Here is a 25814-nt window from a genome sequence, read left to right as displayed (position 1 = left end):
TGCCCTTGCCCACTGCAGTCTATGGGCATATAGGTATGTAGGTTGCAATAGTGCCTCCATGTCCCGGCATCTCTCCCCATCATCATCTAATCTGATCCTCTATAGATCAAATGCCACTACCAGTCCCTGTGCCCTAGGTGCCAACTCAACTCATCATATAGTCTTGTCCTGGTATCAATCATGTCTAATCTGCCTATTTATAACATTTGCCTGGAAAAGCTGGATAATAAATATTTGTAAAATCAGTAAATGTGGCCATATTGCTTGTCACCCAGCTTTCCCAGACTCCTGAATAGCGACTCTGCCTAGTTGCACTGCCATATGAAAGTGTGGATCAACGCGGTAGGATTATAGCTTAGACTTGATGGACCCGTGCCTTTTTTCAACCTTATCTACTATATAACTATGTAACTATATATCGCTTGCATAACTAGGCATATTGCCATTCAGAATTCTGGGAAAGCTGGGTTAAAAGTATGTAAAAACTGTAATTGTGGTCAAATTTAGTCGTCCTCCATCTTTTCTAGTCTCCAAAATGGTATATCTGCCTAGATACGCAAGCCGTATAGAAGGCCATGATGCACGGCTGTTAAACTAGGCAAATTTGCCTTTCAGGACATTGGGAAAGTTGAGTTATATAAGAATGTAAACGTGGCTATTTTGTTTGTTCCTCAGCCTTGCCAGACTCCTGAAAGACAAATTTGTCTTATTATGCAGTGATATGGGAGAGATGGGATATATAACTTCATACCAAATTTGCCATTCAGGACTCTGGGACAGCTGGGTTTGAAGATATGTGGGAATTGTAATTGTGGCCATTTTGGCTGTTACCAAGCAGATTTCAGAACTGCAAATCTGCCTAGTTACCCAGCGATATGGGGTGAGGGATATATCGCTTTATAACTAGGCAGATTTGACATTCAGGACTCTGGTAAAGCTGGGTTGGGAGCAGTACACTATGACCTGGCTAATCTTGGCACTCTCCACACACCTGGAATAAGGTCGACATCAGTGGGTAGTGGAAGTCAGGCTGCACAATGTCATATATAAGACTTTCCTGGGTAAGGATAGGAGACGGAGCAGACAGACGCTAAGGGCCTGTTCACATCTGCGTTGGACTCCTAGGGGTCGCAGATCCGGCCGAGAATACGCGATTTTTTCTATTGTTTACGGTAAAACCACGGACACCCTGACAGAACCCATTCAATAGGTTCCGTTTGCGGTCGGTGGTGTACGTCGTGCAACGGAACCGGCGCTTCTGGTATTTTCGCTGTTTTGCTTCTGTGACGGAGCCGAATGCAGATGTGAACAGGACCTAAGATGGCAGCAGGGGGCAGCCTGGCCTTTACATTGCAGCCTCCTGTGTCCTAATTAGCGCTTCTTGTGTTTGTGGTTTCACAGAAATCCGAAAGTCAAACAAGACTAAATGAAGCGCTCCGTAAATCCCGGAAACCTTTCATTATCAACGCTCATCTGCGCTAACCGGAATAACGCCAGCGCCGCCCTGCTCCGCTTATCTATACATTTTATCATAATGACAAAGCAACAATAATGATTGACACAGAACATTAACATTTGTCTTTGCAATTCTCACAGGAGCTGTCACCCAGCTTTTCCAGGCTCCAGAATGGCAAAAATGTTAAGTATGCGCCAATATGCGAGCAAGGACTCTATCACCTCATCACCAGGTGCATTTATTCAAGACCCTGGGAAACCTGGGTGGAAAACGATGCTGAAATTGTAATACTGGCCATCTAACTTGGCACCCAGCTTTCTTAAACCCCTGAGTGGCAAATTCGTCAAATTAGGCACTAATATAGGGGAGTGAGGGATGAATCGCTATAAAACTAGGCAGATTTGCCATTCCGGAGCCTGGGAAAGCTGAGTGATAACCTCTGTTGGCGTGTAATGGCGGCCATATTGGCTGTCCGTGCAAAATTTTAAACAACTTGACAACAGAAAGCGATTTTATGCTGCGCGCTGTGCAGGGGATACAACAGTTACCACCACAAACCAAAAGAATCCACCGGGGGCTCATTATAAAGCATTATTTCGGGTACAGAATCCCAGTTAGTCTATGAGCGAGTGATTCAGTAAATATACAGCAAGGCGGGTTATTATAAGCAAATAATAAATAAAAGGTGACTCCACCCACAATGCACCATCACTTGCTCAGTTTATCCATGGTTTAGCTGTTCTGCCATTGGATATTTGGATGAGGCGATCATGAGAAGCTCTTATAGTATTTCTGTTTTTAATGAAAATAAACAAGGTTGTCACAGCTCCGCCCATTAGTAGGATAAGCGTTACTTGGATTTGAAGATACCTTGACCATGAAGGATTAATCGGAACAATGCAAAGATTACAGTGATGAACTAAGCATGTGACAACAACATTTTTGGGGTGGCTTATAGGCAGCTTACTGGCATTGAAAGTTATATGGGTTTTATTGTAAAGCTGGACCTGCAGTGATTCTAATCCTCATGATGGATCATATAGTGATGTTATGGGATGGGGCTTCTTAAATACAGGGGTGTGCACTGACAAAGGAAGGACCCCATAGGAACATCAAAATAAGGCTCTCCATCCTAGTGCCCTCCATTGGTGACTTTGCCCAAACCAGTAGTTTGTGGTATGATCCTGGGACAGGTGGGGAGTGCGGCATTGTAACACCTCTCCGTCAAAGGACAATTTCAGGGTTTTAGAATCTCCTCTTAGCGGGGGACCATATTTTTGCTCCCTTGGTCCTAGACACACGGTGGTATCTTCCAAGCACTAGACAAACCAGGCAGATGCCTAAGGACCGCAGTGCAGGGGGCAGCACAGACCCTTGAATGTTCTATATTTTTTATTTTGTCCGGTTTCGTATTATTTCCTGCTCTTTGATCATTTAAGATTGGATGTTGGGGTATAAGTCTGTTGGGGGCACATTTTATTAGTGCCATCTATACATACCCCCCTTTTACTGCACCATTATAATCTGCAATGTGGCTCGCCCTGATCTACAATCTAGATTTCCTGCAATCATAACGTGGACACGTGCAGGATTTTGAGGGTTAAAATTCTCACACAAGCCGAGTCCCATCCAGAACACCGTGACCTGCTGCGTATCTCGGCTCAGAACGCATTTGACTTCATACAAACCGAGATTAAGTCAGATTATCTGGATAATATTCCGTTCCCGCCACCTCCGCTGCTCCTCACAAGCGCAATCATACGAGTTCTGCTCCTCACATTATCTTATAACGGGCACAGACCGCTCTAAAGTCATTCACCCACTAATTAACGAGTCGTTAGCGCCCGTAGCGTGTCTGCGGTGACCCCAGCCTGGTCACTGTCAATGTATAATCTGTGGATCGCAACAAACGTCATCATTATTTCAGTCGCAATTTGGTCCGAGTCCAGGTTTATGTGGGCCCTTGGCCCCCTGAGTACCCCCACTTTATTGGACCCACCTCTTCTGCTTTTAACCACACCCACTTACAGTAGCAACCACAGTGCCCCTATGATAATGCTTGACACAGAACACCCCCACATTACCAGCTATGATGCCACCTGACAGCGCCCCATTACAGTACCAGTCATTGTGCCCCCGACAATGCTTGACACAGAACACTCCCACATTACCAGCCATGGTGCCATTTGACAGCGCCCCATCACAGTACTAGTCACAGTGCCCCCCTGATAATGCTGGATACAATACACCCCACATTACCAGCCATGGTGCCATCTGACAGCACCCCCTTACAGTACCAGCCACAGTGCCCCCCTGATAATGCTTGACACAGTACACTTTACATTACCAGCCATGATGCCATCCGACAGCGCCCCCTTACAGTACCAGTCACAGTGCCCCTGACAATGCTGGATACAATACACCCCACATTGCCAGCCATGATGCCATCTGACAGCGCCCCCTTACAGTAGCCACCACAGTGCCCCCTGACAATGCTTGACACAGTGAGTGCACCCCACATAAGCGGCCATGTTTTCACCTGACAGCGCCCCCTTACAATACCCATTACCACACAGTTTACCTACCTGGTAATGTCTGATGATGTCACCACGTATGCGTTACATGCGGCCGCATTTTGCCTAAAAAGCTTACAATCTATCCATCAAATGAAACTTTGCCTAAAGCTACAAGGCGACTTTGGCCGCACGACACTAAGTTCACAAGTATCGCGACATCTGCTGGATATTTGTTCGCAGATTTCATTTGCGACACGTCAGCAATTTTATTTTTTGGGGTGTCAAGATGTCGCAAACAAATCGCCCCTGAAAATAACCCAGATTAGCCTAAAAGTCCCAAATTTTAAGGAATGAAGAATAAATAACTCCACCTGTGTGTGATGCTCCTAATTCAAGCAAAAATCTGCACCAGCAAATCACTTTTAATAGCTTCGTTTTACTAGACAAGCCTCCCTCTGTTGGGCAGTCTGGGTTTTTACAGGTAGCTTCCCCTTTAAGAACTGCACCCTCCCACCTGCTGCTAACGATTGGCTGCTGCTCCTGTCAATCACTCTACTCCCCCCGTGCAGTGGAAGGGCAGTCCCAGTCTGGCGCTGACGTCACGGCCCGTCTGGCTGCCTGGGGTTGGATCCGGCTGCAAGGCAATCTCCTTGGACTTGAGGAGGGGGAAGGAAGGACTGGGACTGCTCCTTACACAAGCCCAGGCTGGGAGTGGAGCTCAGGACTTGTCTTCAGAGCTCACACTCTCCTCCAGTGTAGATGACAGAACCTGGGATTGCAACAAAGTAACTCTGCACCCCCCCCCCCTCTCCAGCAGGAGCAGCCCCCACCGTCCCAGCCCTGTCTGCAATGTTCCAGCAGCAGCACCCTGAGCCCTGTGGCACCCAGTGACTCTGTGCCTCTTCCTCAAGGAGTTCCTCTTCTTTAATGTATGACTTGATGGGTTTGAACAGCACCAGCTCTGCCATCCAGTCCAATGTCTCCTGCTCCTGCAACTGCAAGAGGTCCTTGTTCCAAAGCATGGAGATCAGTGAGTACCCCTGCCTTCCTCTCTGGGTGGGGGGGGGGGGTCTGTGGAGTCAGTTGGCAGCTTCTTGGCACTTGTGCTGCCTCCTCAGAAACTTTTCCTGGAGTTGGCTGTACATTGTGTAGTATAGGGGGAGGGGGAGGCTCCTGCATTCTGCAGCCTCCGCTCTCTCTTCCATCCTCTGCTGCTTTATTTTTGTTATTGTTGCTGTTATTATTGTTACTTTTGTTGTTTGTTTTGTTTTCTTGATACATTGTTGCCATTGTCTTATGATTGGCGGAAGGGATTTAGAAGGGGTTCAGAGCCTCTTCTGTCACCCAGAACTGATCCTTTTCTAGGGATTGGAGCTGAGACGTGTCCCTTTGAGCCGCCACCTTTTTTTTTAAATGTGTTTTGATGTAAATGCATTGAATGTCCCCAATGTACTCAGCGCTTCCCAGTTTAACTACTTCATGGAGCTGTCTTGTCAGTGTCATGGGGGGGAGGTTGAATGTTGTGTTTTGACCCTGGTCGAGGGTTTATTAACTATTTCTGGTCTGGGTTTTGCTGACTGTTTTGGGTAGGTTTATTGGTCCCTTGTTTTATTTAACTCTATCTTGTCTGGGGGGGGGGGGGTCTTTTAAAAGAGTTGTGAATCTCCTTTAACAATCCTGTAGACCCTGTTGTCAGCCTTTTCCCTCTTCCGACCCCTATTGACAGACCCTCACCACAGCCCTACAGTGCTTCATACTTTCACCACAGCCCAAAAGCCTTGTAGACCCTAATCACAGCCCCATAGACACCCTCAAGAGCAATGCAGTTTTGTAGACCCACATCACAGCCCTGCAGCTTTGAGGACCCCGACCACAGCCTTGTAGACCCTCTTTGTAAACTTAAACACCCCCCCCCCCCCCCCAGTTGCTGTGTGGCTCTTACAGCCCATTCTGTCCATATTGCTGTATTTCCCCCCGGTTTTTCCAACGCTTTCCAGTGTAGATGACCTCAGCTGCCGGAGTATGCGACACTGAGACGTCTCCAAAAGTTTTTTGTTTTTTTCTTTGTTTTTTTGCGCAGGATCTCTTATATAAACCGGGATTAATCACCTTTTCCATAGAGCCTGGAATGCAGGGGAAGGATTCTCTGCACCCCAGGGGTGACTAACTGCTGCACAAGCCCCTGTTACATAGGAAAACTTCAAATAAAATGGGGACTCTTTTAATGTTTTTACGAGTTCTCCCAGGAAGCAGAGAATTTACTGCGTAAGTTTTAATAGCGTGAGGCGAGACGTTTCCTATAGCTGCAGCCTGGATTTAATGTCCCTGCACTGAAGTCTAAGAGGGATTATGGTGACTGCACCAAAAATTTGGGAGATGGGAGGAAGAGGGGGCATCCCAGGAGGTGAGCAGACACATGAGCAGTTAGCTGTGTCTACAGAAACCAAGGCTTTGTCCTCCACAGCAGCACAGTGTATTTAAGGAGACATAGAATTCCATTATTCTCCCTCTTCAGATGAATGTCTTTTTGGTTCTGCGTAGATCACGACTCATTTGCCTTTTTATTGCTCTGTCGGTTATAAGGCTTCGGGCTGGAAATACATAATTTTAATTTATTAGATGCTGATTTATTACTGAGGCGACTGGAAAAATACAACCGTTCCGGATTATTAACCATATTGCCGGACTAATGGAATTGTGTAAGGATTTTGTAGGTGACATAATAGAAGTTTATAGAATGAGACAGCTGAGGATCGTATACAGTGATTATTGATCTCCGGTTATTGACATGTTCCATTAGACGTAGGTGTTGCTGTCTTCATAGACGTAGGGGGTCCTATAGACCACAGGGGGTTTCTGAAAGAACAAAAATCTGCTGGATGAACCGAAAGAGTTAATACAAGTTCATCAGCTTCACTCCTGTTATATAATATACACACAATGTTATTACAATAGACACATTGTACACTATACAGAGCTATAGGTTTCATTGGATTTTCCCTGTGTATATACATTAGTGTATTTGTCCATATTTTTGTTTTAGGTGTGTGTGTGTGTGTGTGTATATCTGTGTGTTTGCGTAGATGTGTATATCTGTATAAATGTGTGTGTATGTAGATATCTGAATGTAGTTGTATGTGTGTTTCTAGTTGTGTATGATTGTAGATGTATGTACATATGTCTGTGTATATGTATAGCTGTATATAAATGTAGTATCTGTATATGTGGATGTCTGTAGTTGTATCTGTATATATGTAGCTATCTGTGTATAATGTATATCTGTTTGACTATATATGTAGATATGGGTGTGAATGTAGTTGTATCTGTATATATGTAGATATGGGTATGATGTAGATGTGTGTGTATGTATATATATGTAGATGTCTATGTGTGTAGCTAGATGTGTGTGTACATATGTAGCTAGATGTGTGTATGATTGTAGTTAGATGTGTGTGTGTATGAATGTAGTTAGATATGTGTATGAATGTAGCTAGGTGTGTGTGTGTGTGTGTGTGTGTGTATATGTAGATGTGTATGAATGTAGCTAGGTGTGTGTGTGTGTGTGTGTGTGTGTGTATATGTAGATGTCTATGTATGTATCTAGATGTGTGTATGATTGTAGTTAGATGTGTGTGTGAATGTAGTTAGATGTGTGTGTATATGTAGATGTGTATGAATGTAGCTAGATGTGTGTATGAATGTAGCTAGGTGTGTGTGTGTGTGTGTGTGTGTGTGTGTGTGTGTGTGTGTGTGTATATATGTAGATGTCTATGTATGTATCTAGATGTGTGTATGATTGTAGTTAGATGTGTGTGTATATGTAGATGTGTATGAATGTAGCTAGATGTGTGTGTGTGTGTGTATATGTAGATGTGTATGAATGTAGTTAGATGTGTGTGTATATGTAGATGTGTATGAATGTAGCTAGATGTGTGTGTGTGTGTGTATATGTAGATGTGTATGAATGTAGTTAGATGTGTGTGTGTGTGTATATGTAGATGTGTATGAATGTAGCTAGATGTATGTATGTATGTATATATATATGTATATATATATATATGTAGATGTCTATGTATGTAGCTAGATGTGTTTATATGTAGTTGTCTATAGATCTTTGTACATAAAATTCCTCCGGAATTTTTCATTGGAGGATCATGCTGCGCGCCGTCCCCTGTCATGGTCTATGGTCTGATGTCCGTTGACTCAGAGATGACTGTAGGATGGAGCCCAGGAATATGAGTCAGTATACAGAGGGTAATTACTTGCGGCAGACGCTCTGTAAGCAGAAGATGCCAGCAGTTTCCCCCCCAGGTGAAGTGTTGACTCCTGAGCGTCTGCAGTTCCTGCTTTACGTCGTCTTACGGGGACGGATTTCGCTTTGGAATCAGTTTTCTGGTGGTTTTGGGGCTTCGTTTATTAATGTCGCCATTACAGGCTGAGTTTTGCTGTGCTGCGTCCTCTTTTGGTTTTGTCACTTATGTGTGATGGTCGCCAAATGGGAGATCGTACTCGAAATATATGTCTATATCGCATTGTTTACGCAGATGTAGCAGGTTTGAGTATGTACAGATGTAGCAGAACTCAGTTTGTCATTTGATACCGCACACTCTGATACCACAGTGTTGTGTTTAGAGTTTCGCATAGGACTGCAGACAAACCGTTTGCATTATCTTAATACGGCGACATCACAAAAGGACGAGTGTGACAAATTCAGCTCTGCTACATCTGTGTACATTGACTGTATATACGGCAATACCGCATATATCAATTCAACCATAGGTCCCCCTCCAACAGTCTAAGTGAAATGTCACCATAACAACCGTTATTTCGTATCTAAGCAGACCGGTTTTCAAGTACAATATTCGCAATATAATATTTTGGCGCACCGTTCAATGTCGTTGTGAAAACTAATAATCCACCTTAGATCTGGATCACAATTTGTTGGGTTGTCGTCGTAATAGTTGTTCCAACTCCTTTTGTCTATTTATAAAACTGAGGCAGCAGAGCTGAGTTTGTCATCTGGCACAACTCCCCTGGAATACCATATGTTGTCTGGGAAGTTCCATGGGACTGTAGCTAACCCTGCTGCATTATCTGTACTCGCAGAGACCACGCGATACCAAGACGACAAAGCCCAGAGACTGAAATGACCATATCAGCTCTGCTACATCTGTGCCTACATAGGTCAGTGATGCCTCGATTTGTGCAGTAAGGGGTTAACATGACTTCTGATGTTTCTTTATGCATTAATTCTTGTTAAATTTGTCACCCATGTTACCGTTTGGGGCGTTGCATAAGTCCTCCACCCCCTCCCCATCCCTGTCAAGGTCATTAGGACCGGAAAATTGTCAAAAGTCATCAACTCTGCCATTACAATAACAGAAGCGTGGCGTCCGCGGCTTGTTTAGAGACTCACGTACGTGATCATAGCGCAGCCATACCGGTATAATCAGCCTCCTGTCAGTCTGATACCTGCGCCGCAGACATTGTTACCGTATCCTAAAGCCATGGAACGCGCGTCCTATGAAGTTACATTCAGTGTCACTGACCCCCCCCCCCCCCGGGCAATTCTAGGATTGAATCTGAGTCCGAGTCTCTCCAAAAAAACATCTTTAGGGAAATTTTTCCTCCCCTAATCTCCCTTTCAGCCTCCGCCCTCAAGAACGAGCGTGAAATCGCGGTTTGCGGTGAATTTATTTTGCAGGTTTCATAAATATTCGCGTGGGAGTGAAGATCCGCCGCCGGTCATAGACATGAGCGGAACCTGAGGGGCTACATAGCGATGGTGGCCATAGACGTAACGATTTTTTTCATCCGGTACGACCATGAAAATGCGCTTAATGGCTTAATTGTGGTCGAATAAAAAAAAAATGGCGAAACGTCGTTACATCTATGGTCGGTTTATGGCGGGAGGATGTTTTATGCCTGACGGGTTAGGTTTTGGTCGCAGCACTTTTTGGATACGCACGCTGTAACGTTCCTATAGCTTACGTCAGGGTTCACATACTTTGTCGCATTGCATGGAAAAAAAGAATGGACGTTTTTAGTTGAGGATCTTTCTGAAGAGGAGATAAAAATCCCCCCCAAAAATTATTTTAATATTTTTTTTTTTCTACATAAAAATGAATAGAAGGAAACATAAAAGACCTGAATAATCATAATAATAATCGTGTGGAGCATTGGATGAGGTGCGGCAGATGCCCGGGCGAGGGGTAGGCATGGCACAGATAAGTTTCCGCCATCCTCGTTGATGAGAACCCTCCAGACGTTGCCCTTCGCTGTCACATTGCATGTAGGTTACAGCGTTAACTCCTCGCCGTCCCGATCTTGCAGACGTCTGTCTGGGTTTTTTTTTTTTTTTCTAGTCTGGGGGTAAATAATCAGACGTCGCGTGAGGCTGCAGAACCTGCCGGCTGAGTTGCCGATGAACACGCGGTCTGCAGCTGCTGCAGAACCTCTTGAACAATGAAAAGATACATTGTTGCAAAGCTAATATGAATGGCAACGCCACCAATGCTTTATTACCTCGTGCCCTGGATGGGCATTTACCCACCGCACCAGTCTTTTTAAAGCGGTACCGGTAACTATAATTCAGCCGATCCGATCGTGGCGGCTTCTGCGACGACAAAACTGTCATCTATCGTCAATTTAGAGCAATTTTTTTTGCCGTACTTCTCGCTATAAGCGTTTGGTAAATTGGATAATTGAGTGAGTATATTGATATGATCAGAATGATTTTCCGGGGAAAATTGTTGCGACCGTAGCGCGAGATCCGTTTTGATGACCATTCCGATAATCGATAAATATCGGAACCTTCTGAAAATTTTTAGCGTTCTATTCAATTTAAAGGGTCTCTAACCATAAACTCTATATCTCATCCCCGTTTTCTATGCATTTGAATGTAATCTATTGTCCCCTGTTATCAGCCGTTTCCACCTGCTTGGGGGCTGACTGTCGGATAGGAGAATACAATCTATTGTCCCCTGTTATCAGCCATTTAAGACTAGGGAGAGGCTGACTAGTGTTTCATGGCTTTTCTACATAGAGAGGTCGGCGCTCCATGACATATCCTTCTATTGCTCTCTGTTATCATCAATTTCAGGCTGGGTAGAGGATGGGTGAATGCAATCTATTGTCTCCTGTTATCAGCCATTTGAGACTAGGGAGAGTGACTGTAAGGGGATGAATGGCAGGAAGCCCCCTGCCCCCTGGATCACTTTGTAGCTGGTCTTATAACGCTCCAGCACTATTATAAGCTTTATGTCCACTACATGGCACCACTCCCTGCAGAGCATCGCGGCCCCGTGGTCGCAGTCTTGGCTTTGCTGTGTGATTATTTTGCTGGCGATCCTGAGATTCTCATCGGCTGCAGATCTCTGGTGTCTGTTCTGCAAATCTAATTTAAACAGGAAAAAAAAATGTTGAACATCACGAGAAAAAGAGAAAAAAAAAGAAACCACGAATCGGCCCAGATCTGAGACGTGCACATATGTCCCCAAACCCACGGCAGCTTGTGGCGTTATGTCACCTGTAGTTTCCGCATCCCGCTAACCAGCTCCTCGCCAAGCGCTGGACGCGGCCTAGAGGGAAACCGACCTGTCACTGACGCTCACCTTCCATGACCCTGCTCAGGGCTGCGCCACTGTGGGCAAGATTTAAAGGAACGGAGGCTGCAAAAATCATTAATCTGTTTCAATTACCAATATGTTTTCCCCCTAATAGCCCAAAATCTACTTAGTCGCCCTCTTTCTTAGTGATCTTGGTGCCCACAAGGGCTTCTCGGGTCCCCTTCAGTTCCATCGGGCCTTCTTCCCTGGTCGCCGCTCTCGTTTACAGCCAACATGCGAGTGTGTCAGTCTTCACTGTAGTTTTGGTATTCTATTCATGGAACCAGGGACTCTGGACGAACAGTTTTTTTAATTTATCCTCCACACTTTTTACTTTTATTTCTTCTTGTAGTGAAGTTTGACACCGTAGGGTTTCCTAAACTGGTTCGACGTGATAGTGATGCCGTCAGATGGACACCAGGACCGGAATGGTTGGATGTTTACCTGTTTGAGGTTATTGATTACGATAGAGATAAGTGGTGGCTGTGCTGTCTGGCTGACGCTTATCTCCCCTCCCTGCAGCAGTAATGACTGGTAGCTGTCCCTGACCACCATTCTGCCATCATATGTCTATGGCTTCCTTTCTACATAGAGAGCAGTTTGTGCTCCATGACAGATCCCTCATCAGTTTCGATTGTTGCCTGTTATCAGCCATTTCAGACTATGAAAAGGCTGACTGTAGGACAGAAGTATACAAACTATTGCTCTCAGTTATCAGCCATTTAAGACAGGTGAGAGACTGTGACCAATGAGATGAGTATCAGCCGCTCCTCTTATAACATTGCTGCACTATTATAAGCTGAGGACTTTAGGGTACTGGCCCTTTAAATCCATTGTTTTGTGCCTTTTACATGACGGTGTCTGTGTGGTCACCTCTCATCCTGCTGTGGCTTATTGACTGTATTTAAAATGCTATAGATCAGAGCTCCGGCTGTGGTCAGAATTGTGTCCACAAGGTTTTCCTTTATATGCTTTGGTTTCCAGTGGTGCAATGTACTCGGCTTGTAATAAATACATCTCCTATGTTGTAGATTGTAAGCTCTGCCGCCCCAGGAGCTATGGAGGATAAGTGTGTACAGTGCAGCAGAGTAGGATGGCGCTAACCATGATGGAAACCCAAGAGAAGTGAATGGTTTCCGTCAGCCATGGTTGGGGTGAATGGGGTCTGTCATTAGACAGATCCGGCGCTCCCGTTGTTTTCATCATTCTGTTTCTATGACAGGACAGAGTAAATTAAATTTGAGCGCAGATGTAAACAGAGCCTTGCATAGTAAAGAAATTATATCAAATACTGCCCCTATATACAAGAATATAACTACTATAATACTGCTCCTATATACAAGAATATAACTACTATAATACTGCTCCTATATACAAGAATATAACTACTATAATACTGCCCCCTATATACAAGAATATAACCACTATAATACTGCCCAATATATACAGGAATATAACTACTATAATACTGCTCCTATATACAAGAATATAACTACTATAATACTGCCCCTATATACAAGAATATAACTACTATAATACTGCCCCCTAAATACAAGAATATAACTACTATACTACTGCTCCTATATACAAGAATATAACTACTATAATACTGCTCCTATATACAAGAATATAACTACTATAATACTGCCCCCTATATACAAGAATATAACTACTATAATACTGCTCCCTATATACAAGAATATAACTACTATAATACTGCCCCTATATACAAGAATATAACTACTATAATACTGTCTCCTATATACAAGAATATAACTTCTATAATACTGTCTCCTATATACAAGAATATAACTGCTATAATACTGCCCCTATATACAAGAATATAACTACTATAATACTGCTCTTATATACAAGAATATAACTACTATAATAATACTGCTCCTATATACAAGAATATAACTACTATAATACTGCCCCCTATATACAAGAATATAACTACTATAATACTGCCCTATATACAAGAATATAACTACTATAATACTGCCCCTATATACAAGACTATAACTACTATAATAGTGCTCCTATATACAAGAATATAACTACTATAATACTGCCCCTATATACAAGAATATAACTACTATAATACTGCCCCTATATACAAGAATATAACTACTATAATACTCCCCCTATATACAAGAATATAACTACTATAATACTGCCCCCTAAATACAAGAATATAACTACTATAAAACTGCCTCCTATATACAAGAATAGAACTACTATAATACTGCTCCTATATACAAGAATAGAACTACTATAATACTGCCCCCTATATACAAGAATATAACTACTATAATAATGCTCCCTATATACAAGAATATAACTACTATAATACTGCTCCCTATATACAAGAATATAACTACTATAATACTGCCCCCTATATACAAGAATATAACTACTATAATACTGCCCCTATATACAAGAATATAACTACTATAATACTGCCCCTATATACAAGAATATAACTACTATAATACTGCCCCTATATACAAGAATATAACTACTATAATACTGCTCCTATATACAAGAATATAACTACTATAATACTGCCCCTATATACAAGAATATAACTACTATAACACTGCCCCTATGTACAGGAATATAACTACTATAATACTGCCCCTATATACAAGAATATAACTACTATATACAAGAATATAACTACTATAATACTGCCACCTATATACAAGAATATAACTACTATAATACTGCCTCTATATACAAGAATATAACTACTATAATACTGCCCCTATATACAAGAATATAACTACTATAATACTGCTCCTATGTACAAGAATATAACTACTATAATACTGCCCCTATATACAAGAATATAACTACTATAATACTGCCCCTATATACAAGAATATAAGTACTATAATACTGCTCCTATGTACAAGAATATAACTACTATAATACTGCCTCTATATACAAGAATATAACTACTATAACACTGCCCCTATATACAAGAATATAACTACTATAATACTGCTCCTATATACAAGAATATAACTACTATAATACTGCCCCTATATACAAGAATATAACTACTATAATACTCTCCCTATATACAAGAATATAACTACTATAATACTGCCCCCTAAATACAAGAATATAACTACTATAAAACTGCCTCCTATATACAAGAATATAACTACTATAATACTCCCCCTATATACAAGAATATAACTACTATAATACTGCCCCCTAAATACAAGAATATAACTACTATAAAACTGCCTCCTATATACAAGAATATAACTACTATAATACTTCTCCTATATACAAGAATAGAACTACTATAATACTGCCCCCTATATACAAGAATATAACTACTATAATAATGCTCCCTATATACAAGAATATAACTACTATAATACTGCTCCCTATATACAAGAATATAACTACTATAATACTGCCCCCTATATACAAGAATATAACTACTATAATACTGCCCCTATATACAAGAATATAACTACTATAATACTGCCCCTATATACAAGAATATAACTACTATAATACTGCCCCTATATACAAGAATATAACTACTATAATACTGCTCCTATATACAAGAATATAACTACTATAATACTGCCCCTATGTACAGGAATATAACTACTATAATACTGCCCCTATATACAAGAATATAACTACTATATACAAGAATATAACTACTATAATACTGCCACCTATATACAAGAATATAACTACTATAATACTGCCTCTATATACAAGAATATAACTACTATAATACTGCCCCTATATACAAGAATATAACTACTATAATACTGCTCCTATGTACAAGAATATAACTACTATAATACTGCCCCCTATATACAAGAATATAACTACTATAATACTGCCCCTATATACAAGAATATAACTACTATAATACTGCTCCTATGTACAAGAATATAACTACTATAATACTGCCTCTATATAGAAGAATATAACTACTATAACACTGCCCCTATATACAAGAATATAACTACTATAATACTGCTCCTATATACAAGAATATAACTACTATAATACTGCCCCTATATACAAGAATATAACTACTATAATACTCCCCCTATATACAAGAATATAACTACTATAATACTGCCCCCTAAATACAAGAATATAACTACTATAATACTGCCCCTATATACAAGAATATAACTACTATAATACTGCCCCTATATACAAGAATATAACTACTATAACACTGCCCCTATGTACAGGAATATAACTACTATAATACTGCCCCTATATACAAGAATATAACTACTATAATACTGCCCACTATATACAAGAATATAACTACTATAATACTGCCACCTATATACAAGAATATAACTACTATAATACTGCTCCTATGTACAAGAATATAACTACTATAATACTGCTCCCTATATACAAGAATATAACTACTATAATACTGCTCCTATATACAAGAATATAACTACTATAATACTGCCCCTATATACAAGAATATAACTACTATAATACTGCCTCTATATACAAGAATATAACTACTATAATACTGCCTCCTATATACAAGAATATAACTACTATAATACTGCCCCTATATACAAGAATATATCTACTATAATACTGCCCACTATATACAAGAATATAACTACTATAATACTGCCACCTATATACAAGAATATAACTACTATAATACTGCCTCTATATACAAGAATATAACTACTATAATACTGCCCCTATATACAAGAATATAACTACTATAATACTGCTCCTATGTACAAGAATATAACTACTATAATACTGCCCCCTATATACAAGAATATAACTACTATAATACTGCCCCTATATACAAGAATATAACTACTATAATACTGCCACCTATATACAAGAATATAACTACTATAATACTGCCCCCTATATACAAGAATATAACTACTATAATACTGCACCTATATACAAGAATATAACTACTATAATACTGCCTCCTATATACAAGAATATAACTACTATAATACTGCACCTATATACAAGAATATAACTACTATAATACTGCCTCCTATATACAAGAATATAACTACTATAATACTCCGCCTATATACAAGAATATAACTACTATAATACTGCCCCCTAAATACAAGAATATAACTACTATAAAACTGCCTCCTATATACAAGAATATAACTACTATAATACTCCCCCTATATACAAGAATATAACTACTATAATACTGCCCCCTAAATACAAGAATATAACTACTATAAAACTGCCTCCTATATACAAGAATATAACTACTATAATACTGCCCCCTAAATACAAGAATATAACTACTATAAAACTGCCTCCTATATACAAGAATATAACTACTATAATACTCCCCCTATATACAAGAATATAACTACTATAATACTGCCCCCTAAATACAAGAATATAACTACTATAAAACTGCCTCCTATATACAAGAATATAACTACTATAATACTGCTCCTATATACAAGAATATAACTACTATAATACTGCTCCTATGTACAAGAATATAACTACTATAATACTGCTCCCTATATACAAGAATATAACTACTATAATACTGCCCCCTATATACAAGAATATAACTACTATAATACTGCCCCTATATACAAGAATATAACTACTATAATACTGCCCCTATATACAAGAATATAACTACTATAATACTGCCCCTATATACAAGAATATAACTACTATAATACTGCTCCTATATACAAGAATATAACTACTATAATACTGCCCCTATATACAAGAATATAACTACTATAACACTGCCCCTATGTACAGGAATATAACTACTATAATACTGCCCCTATATACAAGAATATAACTACTATAATACTGCCCACTATATACAAGAATATAACTACTATAATACTGCCACCTATATACAAGAATATAACTACTATAATACTGCTCCTATGTACAAGAATATAACTACTATAATACTGCTCCCTATATACAAGAATATAACTACTATAATACTGCCCCCTATATACAAGAATATAACTACTATAATACTGCCCCTATATACAAGAATATAACTACTATAATACTGCCCCTATATACAAGAATATAACTACTATAATACTGCCCCTATATACAAGAATATAACTACTATAATACTGCTCCTATATACAAGAATATAACTACTATAATACTGCCCCTATATACAAGAATATAACTACTATAACACTGCCCCTATGTACAGGAATATAACTACTATAATACTGCCCCTATATACAAGAATATAACTACTATAATACTGCCCCTATATACAAGAATATAACTACTATAATACTGCCCCTATATACAAGAATATAACTACTATAATACTGCCACCTATATACAAGAATATAACTACTATAATACTGCCTCTATATACAAGAATATAACTACTATAATACTGCTCCTATATACAAGAATATAACTACTATAATACTGCCCCCTATATACAAGAATATAACTACTATAATACTGCTCCTATGTACAAGAATATAACTACTATAATACTGCTATATGTATAATCTTGTATTCTCCGCTCCTTTCTGTTTTTATAGCTTTTCTTATTGATTATTTGCGTCACGATTAGTTGATTTATCTGCGGCCGACTTCAGGATATAGATAAAAAGCTGGATTCTCGTGAACGCCGCGTTCTGCCGGACAATTATTTTCATTGTCTAATTGTCGTCTCTGCGGCGCAGGATGACGGAGAAGAGTCTCCAGTTTAATTTTGTGGATTTTAGCTGAATTAATAAATGTGCAAATGGTTTTTTCATATCCTGTTCGAGAAAGGCGCCTTTACACGTAACTGCGGCCGAGCGACAGTAGCAGTCGGATCATTACCGACAAACAACCTAAATGATCATTAAAATGGATGTTTATCGTTCCACTTGTTTTGGTTTGCGCAGAAGTCATCGCTATTGGAACTTTATCGCTTTTTAGCAATCTATTTGTATAAAATTACCTGGATAGTGGCAATAACCCCCATCATTTGTGGAGGCTGATGTTGTAGGATTAACCCTTACAGCTAATGCAAAAAGGTTGTTTAGAACCAAAGTTATAGGTGCCCTTGAGGGGCTGTGGGAACGTTAATGGGGTTCCCAACAGTGGGACCCCCTGTTTAGCTTTTGGTGAAGAGACGACTATTTGTCATGCCGTCCTTATGGGCCAATAACTACTCCATATACCTCTAAGGATTAGTCGCAGAGGTGGAGGAGACGACTAGCAAGACCCCCCCCCCCCCCAATTACTTAATAGGGCTTTGGAAATGGGGGTTATATATAAAAAAAAAAATATATATAATTACAATTTTGTATTGAAAGTTGCTTTTGGGGCTAATATTTTCATCTAATAAAAGTGTATGGCAACCATGGATTTAGGCTTGGGTAAGATCGGGGGTCCACCAAAAATTATAATTAAATTCCTAGGAGATGCTCCTCTACAACCTCCGCATTGTGGTTGCACCGTTTGAGTTTTGATTTATTTTTGAGTATTTTTGAATTATTATTTTTTTTTCTTTCTTAGACTCTCTCAAAAACATTACCCCTTTAATACCAGATGGACTTGTGTGTGATTTTGGACCAACATCCTCTAAAAAAAAAACAAAAACAATCTGGTGATCAAAGTGTTTAAGACCGGTCACACGTGAAGGCCAGGGTCGAAGCTCAACTCTTTATAGAACAGATCACCCACCCGAAAACCCAAACAAAGTATCTCCAGCTCCCAATTTCTCTGACTCCATAGAATGTGCCATGGAGGAGTTTCCCCCTGTCAGTGCTCACTGGACTATAGGGGCTTCTTAAACTTGGCTTGACCCTCCGAGGAACTAGACACGGTTCCCAAGGGAAGAATTATCCTCCAGTCCCTCGGAAGAGGAATTTGCGTGATAAGGAAAAAAATTCGTTGCCACTAAAGGATTCCGATATCTCGATCAACCATCAAAGGGGCATGTGGTGTCACCCGTCTGAAATAAAACCTGGTATCATCTCTAGATTAAGAAAGGAAAGTTTCTGAAAGGACAGAAATTCAAGAGTTTTTGCAAATATTTTTGTTTCCTGGAACTTGTCTGGTCGTCCTTGAAGTTTTTGGTCTACTCTTGAATGGAGGTGACCTTGAAATCTTTGATGGTCCACTCATGAAAATGGCTTTAGGTCAATCTTCTTCTGTGTTTTTTAAGGGAATTTTTGAATCTGGTCTTTTATGGTGTCTATGGCTAAACTAGTAAACGTCCCAGCTGTTAACATCCGTGTCGCCTCCACATGCCGTCACTTTAAGGACGAGGATCGGATCTGTGGGAAAGGCCTTTGTGAAGGTTATTAGTGAAGTTCAAAGGTCACGTGTCATATAAACCTCACAAAGGGACAGAGGGGCCAAGTCTTGTCCTCCAAAACATAGGACAACTATAATTGCTGGAGATCCTCAAAGGCAGTTTGACCCTGCCCAATATTTTTATTTTTTTTAAGGTCTGTCAGATGTTTTTGCTAAGAAGAGGTAGATGGGGGCTTAGTGGACAACATTGGGGTCAGAAGTTCATGTGTGCTTCTAATGGTTTTGTTAGCTGGATTCCCCACATCCCCCCAACCACTATATTTGCATACAACTATATTCCAAAAACATTCTCAATGGGCAACTCTCGTGAGACATAAAAGCGGCCATATTGGTTGCCATTCAGTCTTGGAGAAAATAATAGTTACTAAGGAACTCCCGAAGAAGATCTGACAACGACTCGAGGGCCAAGGATTTTTGGGAATTTTTTGAAAGCAATATGGACCTATCACCTAGGGCTTTGAATGGTATGGTGGCTCCTTCCTCTGACCTGTCCTTCAAAGTTCCTCACATATCATCATGTGCCACGTCGTACACTGGCCATATCCTTTTCCGGTGGTCTAGTGTGGGGTCTTCAGTCTCGGCCCATCAATATTAAGATTTTTTTTTTAAATTCCCAGGAGGTTCTCTCCTAAAATTATGTGAACGTAGAAATTCGCTTTTCACTTATCCGGGTTTTATGAGTCGTCTTTCTAATATGTTCCCGCAGAACTGTCCATTCTGTAAACTTCCATCAGTCATTTCCCTCTCCCAAAAATATACTCCCCCCCCCCCCCCCTTTCGATACAAAGTAATAGGATGTGTCAATCCTCTCTGTTCCCTTTCATATTGAGATTACATATGCAAGGTCCTCTGGGGTCGGAGTATAAGGCCATGGGGTCTATGGAGGGTTCTGTGGAAACGGAAGAAAGTGGGACATGTCCTATTTATCCACGGACCCTTCACACGGTCCGTTAAAACCACGGCCATGTGAACGGCCCCATTGAAATACGTGCGTCCATCTGGCGGCCGTTTTAACAGCCGTCACGTGGACGTATACTACGGTTGTGTGAATAAGCCCTAAGGGACAAGTGGGGTCCTCCCCTTTTCAGGTGTGACTGGAGTCCTAAATTTTTTACAAAAGTTTCCCTTTTAAACCCCGTCCCACTCATATTGCAGCACAATCTGGTGGGTTCACTATACGCTCCTGTGGATAATATAATGGCGGCCATATTAGTTGGCACTGTAAAAGGGCCCCCCAACTAGCGCATGCCATTTATTGTACTGGCTTTCTCAAATGAGGGCGCAAGGCCTTTTGGATGAAAAGGGTTTCTCCAGGGTTAGAAAAATATGGCTGCTTTCCTCCAGAAACAGTGCCACACCTATTCACAGGTTGTTCATGGTATTGCAGCTCATCCACATTCACTTCAATGGATCTGAGCTGCAATACCAGAAACAACCTGTGGCCAGGTGTGGCGCTTTTCCTGGAAGAAAGCAGCTTTTCTAATGCTGTCGGAGTCTGTCACCCAGCTTTCCCATAAATAGCCGCTGGCTGGAGAGAAGACTCGATCGTGTAGCGGTCGTATTAATTTTGCATCCCGCTGAATCCGCTTTTACATGACTTTGTACGAACACGTCTGCCGCTCTTTGTTCCTCCGGCTTCGCTCCCTAATTGATGTCTGTAAAAGCCCAAAGGTTTATTCTTGCGGAAAGCATGATTCATTTATCGGCGTCTACACCAGCCGCCGAGATCTTACTGTAATTCCAAACCAGTGATACGAGCCAAAAGTGATCCACGGGCTGCAGAGGGCACAGGACGGATGGTCAGCTCTGCAGCCAACTCCACCGCTCCTGATTGGTGGGTGCAGAATTAGACCTGATCAAATGAAAGAATCTGCCCCCCCCCCCCCTTCTGAGATCTATTAAACCATTTCCTAGTTAGATCTGTTCCTGGGAAAGTTGGGTGACAACCAATGTGGCCGCCAGGGAAAACTTCAACGGTTGACGCCAGATTTCCTAAAATCCTGAATGGCAAATCCGTCTAGTTATACGATAAGAGCGCGGAGCTGCGTTACTAGTCAGATCTGCCTTAAGGGGGTCTGGGTCTGTCTTGAGGGGGTCTGGGTCTGTCTTGAGGGGGTCTGGGTCTGTCTTGAGGGGGTCTGGGTCTGTCTTGAGGGGGTCTGGGTCTGTCTTGAGGGGGTCTGGGTCTGTCTTGAGGGGGTCTGGGTCTGTCTTGAGGGGGTCCTGGGTCTGTCTTGAGGGGGTCCTGGTCCTGTCTTGAGGGGGTCCTGGTCCTGTCTTGAGGGGGTCCTGGTCCTGTCTTGAGGGGGTCCTGGTCCTGTCTTGAGGGGGTCCTGGTCCTGTCTTGAGGGGGGACTGGTCCTGTCTTGAGGGGGTCCTGGGTCTGTCTTGAGGGGGTCCTGGTCCTGTCTTGAGGGGGGACTGGTCCTGTCTTGAGGGGGGACTGGTCCTGTCTTGAGGGGGGACTGGTCCTGTCTTGAGGGGGGACTGGTCCTGTCTTGAGGGGGTCCTGGTCCTGTCTTGAGGGGGTCCTGGTCCTGTCTTGAGGGGGTCCTGGTCCTGTCTTGAGGGGGTCCTGGTCCTGTCTTGAGGGGGTCCTGGTCCTGTCTTGAGGGGGTCCTGGGTCTGTCTTGAGGGGGTCCTGGTCCTGTCTTGAGGGGGTCCTGGTCCTGTCTTGAGGGGGTCCTGGTCCTGTCTTGAGGGGGTCCTGGTCCTGTCTTGAGGGGGGTCTGGGTCTGTCTTCATTTTGGGGTGTGACGAAGGGGGTTATCTGCACTATTTGTCATTTGGAAGGCGTAGTTTTGGGCTGTGTCCTATATAAACGGGCGCCGCATAAGGAGAAAAAATTTGCGCTCATCGCTTCGTCCGCCGTTTTTCAGAGTTTCCCTGACGTCCCTTCTGTATGAGAGAGAACTTAATGATTAATATTTAGTGGGGAGTTTTTTTTTTTTCCAAATAACATGAATTCCTCTCAGAACCTCCCACTTTGGGGCATATTTGCATAAGCTCCGCCCTCCATGTTCGGGACAGCGGGAGGAGCGCCCTTCACATGTCTTTGCTGTGTGCATGAGGCCTAAATATAAGGGTAGATAATATCCATCACAGAATTTATCGCAATGGCGCAAAAAAATACTCGTGCCACGTGCGTTTGCCTAGCAAAGGGTAAAATCTGCGACTATTCTGGAACTTTATGGGACTGATCTATAAATTGTCTCAATATTTTTTTTTTTAAGCCGTCTGGACCGAAAATCCGCCACGTCCGGATGCGGTCTGTCGTTGACTTGTCCGCTCATGGGAAAGCTGGGTGACAACGAATATGGCCTCCAATACAGCTCCCAGTGGGGTTATCACTCCGCTTTTCCTAGACTTCTGAATGGTGGTTCTGCCTAGTTCTGCAGCGATCCGTTCTTCTTTCCCATATTGCTTCAAAACTTGCCATTCAGGGGTCTAGGAAAGCTGGGTGACAAGTGGAGTTTTAAAACCTTTCTGAAGATTATAACTACTGATACGATTTTTTTGTGCCATGCTGGACGACTAGGCCGATTTTGTAGGATCCGGACTCGTGGACGCCTAATAACATAAAATGTCACTTCCTATATAAAGCACCGAGCGCTGAGTCACCATTATAAACACGGTGAGTTATATTATATTAGATTTAGCAGCCAGACAATGACACGACTATAGATGAGTCAATAAAAGAGCGCCTTAAATAAACATATACCGCATGTGACTATTCTACATTAAATAAATAATAATTTCATACTTGCAGTACCACTTCTCGCCACTAGAGATAAGAATTTACCATAGACTACAATGCAACAGCGCCACCAGCATTTCCTTCTATAATCACAATAAATATAAGCCCTTGCGTTGTCCCTTTATGTTCATGTTGTAAAAAACATTCCTATTCATAGGTTTTAGGGAAAGCTGTGTGACGACCAATATATGCTGCCTTTACAGCTTCCACAGGGGGTTGTCACTCACATTGACCAATGGTAAATCCGACCTTGCACGAATGAGTCTGGCAATTGTGTATCATTACAACACCAAGTAAATTTGACCTTCAGGACTGTAGGATAGCGGAGTGATCGCCGCTGTGTATGCGGCAGCCCGGCCCGTTGGTTGCTATCTGGAGCGCTTGATAAACTGGCAGGGGCTTGGCCCCGTTGTTGCTGGATTAGAGGAATTTTATTGCAGATGTAATTATGTTGACATTGGACGGTATCGGGAGGCGACAGAGCAAAGATAAAAAAAATGGGACCCTTTTCAGGAGCTGCTTGACACCAGCACACTCATGGGGGAGGGGTGCATAAGGAGCGTTCATGCTTCCTCCCCAAGCCCTTTGACCAACTCCCCCACCACTCGTCGTCTTTGGCAAAAAAACTTTTATTACTAGAACGTACATTGAGGAGGGGAGCCCGACCAATCACGACACCACTCTTTATGAGCCGGGACACACCTGCCCCCGGCCCTCCTACCTGAAGACCAACCACGCCCGTCTGCCATCAGTCTGTCCCCCTGGCAGCCGGCCCGGCTGACCTCCTTGGCTACTCGGGCCGTGGTCTTACCTGGGAACCTGCCGTATGTCCCGTGTGCCCCCCCTCTCCACTGGCAAGGTCGTCCTGCCGTATGGCTCATGGCTTGCTCGCTGTGGCCAACCAAATCAATCCACCCTTCTCCGTGGGTAATGTCGTGATCCGCCTTACAAAGTATTGTAACAATAACACTCAACAGGAAGGGAGGGTGGGTGTCCTTGCTCTCCAACAGAAAACAGGCCGCCCCTTATCTACCCGGCTCCCCCGTCCACTTTACCTGGGCAGCTATGCCCCGTTTTCACCACAGGTCGGCTCCCTACTCTGCCCAACTTAGCCACGTCTGTGCCACAAACCATGTGGTGGCCGCCATTTTAACCCTCACTCGGACTTTGCCCCGTGCTCGTCGCTCCTTGGTTTTTGCTGCTCGTTGCTAGTCTGAGATTTAATGACTCCGAATGGATCCTACTGGTTATATCGTCTATCGTTCCTTCCTAAAAGGGAAACTGTGACACCCCCCCCCCCTCCACTCAAATCCTGGGGGTATGGGTTGTGTCCCACCATAGGAGACCCCACGGGGCACTCCACTGATCCCTCTCATGAGGAATGTGACGACTCTTCGCTGGTGGATCCTACAGGTCTTGAGACGCTCCCCCCCCCCTTACAGATTCTCTTCCCCATTGCAAAAATGTTCACACCCCACAGATCTGATGCCTACAACACTGGTTTGTCTTTGGTTGTTTCTGGGTTAAACCCTCTACAGATTGCCAGTTTTTTTTTTTGTTTTTCCGGCCTCCACTCTTTGGAAAATATTCTAGTGCTTTGAAATACGTGAACATTTTTAGTAGAACACAGAGCCATCTGTTTAACTTATCATCTCTCCAGAATCCTAAATTATAGCGGAGTCCAGAGCCAAAAATTCTGCCATCCTCCGTTCACCTCGCCTGTGCCACTCCTCCCCCCCGGCCCCCGCCTGTCTGGATGTAGTCTGTCTGATCAGGACGGACACATTCTACAGATTTCATTTGGACACTAGAGCTTCATCGGGTCAAAAATGTGCAATTTTACTAGATGCCCACTGTGGGCTTTTGTATAAGGCCATTCCCCTATAGCAGTGGCAGGCCGAATCATGCCAGTCATCAGTCTATCTTTGGTTACTGGCACATGCCTAGGGGTGAGATTGGCCTTCATGACCGGCATGGGTGCATTTGGCCCATAACATTTTTTAGGCCCATTCAATATAAGAATTTGACCTAAGGTTAGCCATAGATTGGGCATGATGGCCTGACAGAGTGGTCAATCTAATAGGTGATTGCTATGTACCCTTCCGACGGGCATCAACAACCATCCA

The 25814-nt window shown here is 42.2% G+C and overlaps 1 protein-coding gene across 2 annotated transcripts in view; it reads left to right on the top strand.

Annotated features, from left to right (window-relative positions):
* The first annotated feature begins 4580 nt into the window (after positions 1–4580).
* PMEPA1 (prostate transmembrane protein, androgen induced 1) overlaps positions 4581–25814 on the top strand; it is a 44768-nt gene continuing 23534 nt past the window's right edge. Inside the window, exon 1 of one of the 2 annotated variants that reach the window (XM_075846568.1) lies at positions 4581–5002. In XM_075846568.1, coding sequence (XP_075702683.1) covers positions 4900–5002 — 103 coding nt within the window. In that variant the 5' untranslated portion in view covers positions 4581–4899. Of the gene's footprint in view, positions 5003–8212; positions 8284–25814 lie in introns of those variants that run through there. The other variant, XM_075846569.1, reaches the window with a different exon arrangement.

This window comes from Rhinoderma darwinii, chromosome 13 (assembly GCF_050947455.1).
Source record: "Rhinoderma darwinii isolate aRhiDar2 chromosome 13, aRhiDar2.hap1, whole genome shotgun sequence".
Lineage (NCBI taxonomy): Eukaryota > Metazoa > Chordata > Amphibia > Anura > Rhinodermatidae > Rhinoderma > Rhinoderma darwinii.
This window is presented reverse-complemented; position numbering and strand designations above follow the sequence as displayed.